Source organism: Astyanax mexicanus, chromosome 14, assembly GCF_023375975.1.
Source record: "Astyanax mexicanus isolate ESR-SI-001 chromosome 14, AstMex3_surface, whole genome shotgun sequence".
In the NCBI taxonomy this organism is placed as follows: domain Eukaryota; kingdom Metazoa; phylum Chordata; class Actinopteri; order Characiformes; family Acestrorhamphidae; genus Astyanax; species Astyanax mexicanus.
The window spans coordinates 24,585,900-24,593,197 of NC_064421.1; the positions used below are offsets into that span (position 1 = coordinate 24,585,900).

At 39.9% G+C, this 7,298-nt stretch overlaps 1 protein-coding gene across 1 annotated transcript; it reads left to right on the forward strand.

Moving 5' to 3' along the window:
* Nucleotides 1-300: 300 nt before the first annotated feature.
* Nucleotides 301-6,723, forward strand: kif3cb (kinesin family member 3Cb). Its single transcript, XM_007252187.4, has 8 exons — nt 301-2,203; nt 2,295-2,396; nt 2,502-2,624; nt 4,126-4,244; nt 4,363-4,479; nt 4,573-4,681; nt 4,810-4,967; nt 6,347-6,723. The coding sequence occupies exons 1-8, from the start codon at nt 752-754 to the stop codon at nt 6,456-6,458; spliced, it is 2,292 nt and encodes a 763-aa protein (XP_007252249.1). The 5' UTR covers nt 301-751; the 3' UTR covers nt 6,459-6,723.
* The last annotated feature ends 575 nt before the right edge of the window (nt 6,724-7,298 follow it).

Here is a 7,298-nt window from a genome sequence, read left to right on the forward strand (position 1 = left end):
ATAAAGTATATCTGTAATTTAAGCCAGTAGAAAATATATTGTCTTAAATAATGTAGCATGGATAAACAGATGAATAAATTATTAACATAATAATTGGGTTATTAACGTATAAATAATGTTTGTATAAGTACATTTACAGACTTTACATATATACTCGTTGTTTTGGCGTATATATAGCCACAATATGTACACCAAAGAAAAGTTCAAGCTGAAAAATACGCTTTAAATCAACGTATGTTTTTTTTCTGTATTGGCTGCGTAATTGTGCTATATATTGATAAGATATGATGGGTGAGCTTTGCTCAGCGGTATGCTGTTTATTATTACTCCTGTTTTATGGACCGAGTGTCAGACTGCGTAAGCAGAGCTGGATGCAGGAGGCAGGATGATGATGATGCTCTGTCTGCGTGCGCGGAGAGCCCATTGTCTGCAGCCATGCAGGGTGTGGACCAGCAGCAGCAGCAGCAAGGTAGAGCGCAGGGCGGAGGCTGCCCCCACACACAGCGCATCTCAGGAGGGTTAATGACTCAGTCGGGGAGGATGTGTGTGTGTCTGTGAGTGAGAGTGTAAGCTGATGATCACACCGCGGATGGATGTTTTTGCTCGGGGCAGAGGGCGTTTCTGCACTACGTGGGAAGTTGCTCGCTTTGCTGATGGAGCATCGTTCTGGTTCCCCAGCCTCTCCGTGATGCCGCGGATCCGTCAGGTCGTCTGTTTTTAGCGCGCGATTGTTGTCATCTAAAGGTGCGAGATGTCTAAGAGGAACAGCGCAGTGTTTCTGAGGCCGAGGACCATGTCCGTGGGCAAGAAATCCGAAACGATCAAGGTGGTGGTCCGGTGCCGCCCTGTAAACAAGAAAGAAGAAGCGATGAGTCACGAGAAGATCGTGGAAGTGGACATCAAGCTGGGACAGGTGCGTGTCCACAACCCCAAAGGACCTGGCACTCTAGTAAAGGCATTCACGTTTGATGCTGTCTACGACATGGCCTCAAAACAAACAGACCTGTATGACTATTCCTGCAAACCTTTGATTGATTCTGTCCTTCAAGGCTTTAACGGAACGGTTTTTGCCTATGGTCAAACTGGCACCGGAAAGACATACACCATGCAAGGTCTGCCCATGGACCCAGAGAGGCGAGGCGTCATCCCAAATTCTTTCCAGCACATCTTCACCCACATATCCAGATCCCAGAACCAGCAGTACCTGGTGAGGGTGTCCTACCTGGAGATCTACCAGGACGAAATCCGAGACCTCGTCTGCAAAGACAACAACAAAAAGCTGGAGCTCAAGGAGAACCCAGAGCTTGGCGTCTATGTCAAAGGCCTTTCATCAGTGGTCACCAAGAACATCAAAGAAATTGAGCATGTGATGAATCTAGGGAACCAGTCCAGGTCGGTCGGCTTCACCAAAATGAATGAGCGAAGTTCACGCTCCCATGCCATCTTCGTTGTGACCATTGAATGCAGTGAAATGGGCATCGATGGAGAGGAGCACATTCGTGTAGGCAAGCTGAACATGGTGGACCTGGCAGGCAGTGAACGCCAGAGCAAGACAGGTGTCCAGGGCATGAGGTTCAAGGAGGCCGCCAAAATTAACCTGTCCCTCTGCGCCCTCGGAAATGTCATCTCGGCTTTGGTGGATGGGAAGAGTTCCCACATTCCGTACAGGGACTCCAAACTCACTCGCTTACTGCAGGACTCTTTGGGAGGGAACTCTAAGACAGTCATGGTGGCTACAATAGGTCCTACTTCGTGTCACTATGAGGAGACCCTCACTACCCTGAGGTTTGCAAACAGGGCAAAGAACATTAAGAACAGGCCAAAGATCAACGAGGACCCCAAAGATGCCTTGCTCCGAGAGTTTCAAGAGGAGATTGCCCGTTTGAAGGCTCAACTAGAGGAACGGGGGATGCTGGCCAAAGAAAGGAGAAGGCGAAGGAACAGCATGAGGATGAAGAGGAGTGTGAGCACTGGAGAAGTGGAGGTACCCAGGAATCGTGAGGTGGACGTTGTTGAGATGGTGGAGGAAGAGAGTGCTGAGGAGCACTGGTGGAAGCAGCAGGTGGGGCAGATGGCCAAGAATGCTGCCAATGACAGCCCGGAGGTGAGGAGGAAATTAGGCATGGTGGGTGAGAAAGCAAAGACTATGGAGGAATTACTGGGAGAGCAGCAGACTATGGAAATCATGATTGAAAAATATAAGGTCAGTGCCTACACACAGTTGAGTTTTTTTTTTGTTTATCCTGGTTCAAGTACAGAATAAATTGGATCCTTTTCCCCATGTTTGCCTTTAGGCCTTGGAAAGTAAGCTACTGACTGGAGGAAAGAACATCATCGACCACACCAATGAGCAGCAGAGAATGCTGGAGCTAAAGAGACAGGAAATTGCAGAGCAGGTAATAAACCTAGAAACTAGAAGTGTACACTAACCACAGTTGTCTGCTGATACAAATCCCTCTTAACAGCCAGAGGCCGTTGTGCTTGTGTGTGATCACTCACAGGATAGACAGGAGAGGGACATGCAACAGCTGATGTTTGAGCAGGATGAAGAAACAATAGAACTGAAAGAGACCTTCTCCACTCTACAGCAGGAGGTTGACCTTAAGACCAAAAAGCTCAAGAAGGTAAAGCTTTAAGGAAGATTATACTGTACATATTATATGTTGTTGGCATTGTATGACAATGTTCTTGATGGGAGAAAACTGTTGTAAGGGCTTGGTGCAGCATTAAAATTTTAAGGGGCAGTTTCCCAATCAGTGATTAAAAGGGAATTGGCTATGATACACTATGATTTTCTGGCAAATTCACAATTTGCTTGTATCATATTTCGACATCTACCTTTTTACTTAATTGGCTAACTAAATATTCTAGATAAAACTGATTCAGCAAATTCCATATCCTGCTTAGTCTTGGACTATACAGCATTTAGAATGGAGATTTTTCATTGTAATAAAAAAACTTGTCTAGGACCAGGCTTAATCTGTGTCCAGGAAACCAACCCAGGTTTCACTCAACAGTCCAAAATAGTCCATATGTGAAAACTAAGGGTGTGCTCAGTCTTTTGGTGAACTCTGGTCTGAAGAAGTTTCATAACAATAAACCAGAGAGTACTCTCCCCAAATGTTGTCAGGGATGGGAGCAAAGATGTAAATACAGAAAGGTCCTGTGTTTGCACTAGTGCATATTTCTATGCACTGTAAAATGGAGCAATATAAGTGATGGCATTAGTTCATAGCCGTAGTAATCTTCTGCACAATATACCTGTTTTTCAAAATGTGGCTATGGGAGTAAAATTAAGCTCAAATTAAAATTCATGGAATACATCTGGCAGTCATAATAAATCAAGGTCATATGAGGTTCTTTCCACAGAAGAAACATTATAGAGTTAATTTGAGATCAGACTGAAACAATTTCCTTTCAAAATTCTTGGTGCAGTTAGTCCCCATCTGAGTGTGATTACTTTATTCACACCTGCATTGATTAATCAGACCAAGAGTGAAAACAAACCAGGATCTGATTTACCTAAACTAATCAGAGTAGGTGTGAAAACACCCTAAGATAAATTACTTTTTATTTGCTAAATTTACTAGAAGAAATGTTTATTGTTTACTTTTACTCCAAAATATATATGGATTAATACCGTCTTCAATTATAAAGGTGGTTGAAAAGTTAGTCATCCAGTCTAAAACATACCCCATACTGGCAAGCTAACAGACAAACCAGCTCCTGACCAGCATAGTGTAGGTTGTAGTATATTTTGGGTGCATGGTAATCATGCTGGATTACCATGGTACTGGATGACCTAAATGATCTCTATAGTGTATTTAATAATAATGCCAGCTTGACCAGCTTAAGTTAGCCAGAACCTTTTTATACTAATTTTACACTGGATTTATATACATACATATTGATAAATATTTATCCATTCAGTCAACAGAGGTTTAGCCTTGCCTTTTTTAACTTTTGTGCAAGAAATATATAGGATGTGAATAGGTACTTTAATGTAAGGCAGTGTAATTTTTTACAAAACATACAGCATACACTGTGAAATGTTTAATGTTTAAATTTTTCTGCATTTTGTGTTTGTATACACTTATTAAATATTATTTGTTGCTTATTACACAGCTGTACAGCAAACTGCAGTTGGTGAGAGCTGAGATAGTGGACATCAGTGACGAACATGTGACAACAAGACAGGAACTGGAGCAGACACTGAATGAGCTGACAAGAGAGATGAAATTCAAGTATATTTTTCCACTACCCATTACTTTACACTTACTAACACCCAGACTATAATAAAAAAAATAGAATATCCATTCCATTTGTAATTTTCTGTACTTTGTTTAAATTCATTTGTTGTAGGAATCTCATCATTGACAATTTCATTCCACCTGAGGAGAAAAACAAGATCATAAATCGCTTGCACTACGACAGCGAGGAGGACCAGTGGAAAGTCTTGCCCCTCCTCCCGTCCGAAAAGTAAGTATGACAGTTGCATAACACACTCTTCCACAACTAACACTTCCATCAAACACGCCAGGCGTGATTAAAATCATTCATATTGTTCTCCAGCAACTCTCCTCGCGTCAGGCGGAGGCCGACTTCTGTAGTGGGACACAAGAGGCCCATCAGCCAACATGCACAGGTTGCTGTGGCAACAGGAGCTCCTTCCAGATACAGGGTGGGTACACAGTCACTGTATTTTATCATCCTGACAGGCTGGTAGACAGGCACTGTTTGTTGTGGAGAGCTGTGGATTCATGTGTTGAAGGGCAGTTCATGAGGCATCTGGGTTTTGGTGCTTCACAGGCAGAGAATGTCATGCTTCTGGAGCTGGATATGGCGCCACCGGCCATGGTCCCCCTGGACCTAGAAGGAGCAGAGATGAGGACGCGGGACTTCCTCCGGGACTTTGGCAACCACAGAAGAAGGACAACAGAATCCCGTGTCATGCGGGCCAGATCATGGTGAGTGCCTCCTGTGCCAAAGTAAGCTGTAATGTATGCACAATAATTAGCAGACACCTACTCGTTTAACATTTCTTCACAATTCAGTGTTACTCCCCTTTTCAATACTGTAAATAACCATTTTTTTTGCTGTGTCCAGACCAGTATGATACTTGAACCCTTTTTATATTGCAATTGAAATTGACTGGTTTACAGGAAAATTATTTTGATTTTTGGAACATAAAACCTTAACCTTAGGTGGGCTTAATTGGTGTGAACATTTACATGAACATGTACATTTTTAATAAGTAATTTTATGTGTTTTATTATGTGTATGTTTTATATGAGATATGTTTACTGTATTACACACATACTGTTCCGATTATTTTTTTCCAGTAGTGACAATGGGGCTTCAGTGGGGATACTATGATATACAGTTCCAAAAAGAACTGCTAAATAAATAAATAGTAATATTACATTAATTACATTAACAGGATTATTGACTATTTTATTGCGGTGATTTAATAACAAAATAATAACATAATAATGCAATTACATAGCAAAATACATTTAAATAATTAAGAATATTCATGTTCAGACATTGGGACATGTCTACTATTTAAAGTGTTTTAAAAAACACTGTTGCCATATCCATTTATTGAGGTTAATGGACTCTCCTTGCTGAGAAAAAAGGCCAATATATAGATCAGCAAAACTGATTGCGGTCATGTCAATACTTTGCACAAAGTAAAAAATGTGATTATCCTGAGAGACTTAGGTAAAAATATACATTTCAAACCACAACTGAGACCATTTTTTTATTCTAAAGATAATACTTTATTTAACTTTATGTTAAAATTAAACTTTGATAATACTAAAGCGGAAAAGGGTGTTATCTACTAAAATTTACCTTTTTAATATATTTTTATTCATTTCAAATAATCAGTACACCAAACTACACTTAAGGGATTTTCTAATTCTGCACCTGCACACAGGCATACCTGAATAGTTAAAAAAAAACTTCTCTGCATCTCTGGAGCAATATAGAGAAATTTGTAAAAAGGGAAGCACTGTGTACTATACAAACCATAAAAAAGATCAAGGTACATATCTGTGGGTCCATGTTTACAGTTGGTCACATCATTCTGTAAGAATATTGACTGGTTGCAAAGTAGAAATCTGATTATTTCCAGACTCACTTAAACCCAGAGTCTTTCTATTATCTGATTACCCAGGTGCATGTAAAAGCGTTGATTAGATTAATGAAAAAATCTGATTTTTGCAGTTATTGGATTACTAAGTGCATGTTAACGCATTTACTGCCATAACACATTGCCTTTCTTTATATCATATTACATTTCTGAGAAGGCTTGAACTACTTTCTCTGTTTTTTTCCCAAGGTACCAAGGACCAAGTCTACCCACTTCTTCATCAACCAGTTCTATGGTCCCTGAGTCTCAGTGTCTGCCCACTACATCTATAGGGACATGTGCCGCCATGCTCCAGCCATAAAGTATTCTAAAACTTGTTAGGTTTGCCATGCTGTAAATACAAAGCTTTATCCAAAAGACTTGTTGTTAGCTCTGTTCTTGTTTTTTGTGAGCTTTACTGCAAGATCTTTTGTTTTTCCAATTATGCACTGATTTTGTGTCAAAGCACATTTTTTGATGACAAAAAAGCACAGTTTTATCTTGTTTATCTTAAGCTTTGATCTAAATGTGTCATGTATAGCTTTACTCCTGTACTGTTATAATGAATAAAATCCATGGAAAGGATACTTGGTGATACCGCATGACAACAATCTGTAGTTTTGACTGATTTAAGTGGCACATTGATTGGATTTTCAGTTCACTCATCTTGTCAGGATTGATGGAGAAATCCAAGTTCTTTTTAAAGAAGTATATTTTTATAACATTACTGACCTCTAGTGGCTAGAGCAGCTAATTTTCATTACAGAGTGAACCCAATGACACCACCAGGAAAATAAGGCTTCAGAAATATGATAGCTCTGTTTTGTTATGTTTCAGTTTAAGCTGAAACATAAGTCTTTTCCTGAGTTACACACAGTTTTTACACACTGGTCCAACATGTATGTACAGGTAAAGGAGTGTCATTGTGCTTTGGAAAAAAGCACTCACTGCTGTTTTTACTGTAGTTACACAAACAGGTATCTAGTTAACCTAGCCTATTTGCTTGTAATGTAGATTTACAGTGCTGTAAACCTGGCTCCTTTATAAATGGTTTATAAAATGTTTATTAAATAGATTGCAAATACTTAAAACAAGGGATTATTAAAAAAATATATAGGATTATTTAATTTTAGGGTTATTTTATACCCCATTATGATCAGGG

What these genes read in the sequence shown, in the direction of transcription:
- kif3cb (XM_007252187.4), top strand. Translation starts at nt 752, where the DNA reads ATGTCTAAGAGGAACAGCGCAGTGTTTCTGAGGCCGAGGACCATGTCC. An exon ending in AGACCAAAAAGCTCAAGAAG is followed by an intron (nt 2,625 to 4,125) that starts GTAAAGCTTTAA and finishes CTTATTACACAG; the next exon opens with CTGTACAGCAAACTGCAGTT. An exon ending in GTCATGCGGGCCAGATCATG is followed by an intron (nt 4,968 to 6,346) that starts GTGAGTGCCTCC and finishes TTTTTTCCCAAG; the next exon opens with GTACCAAGGACCAAGTCTAC.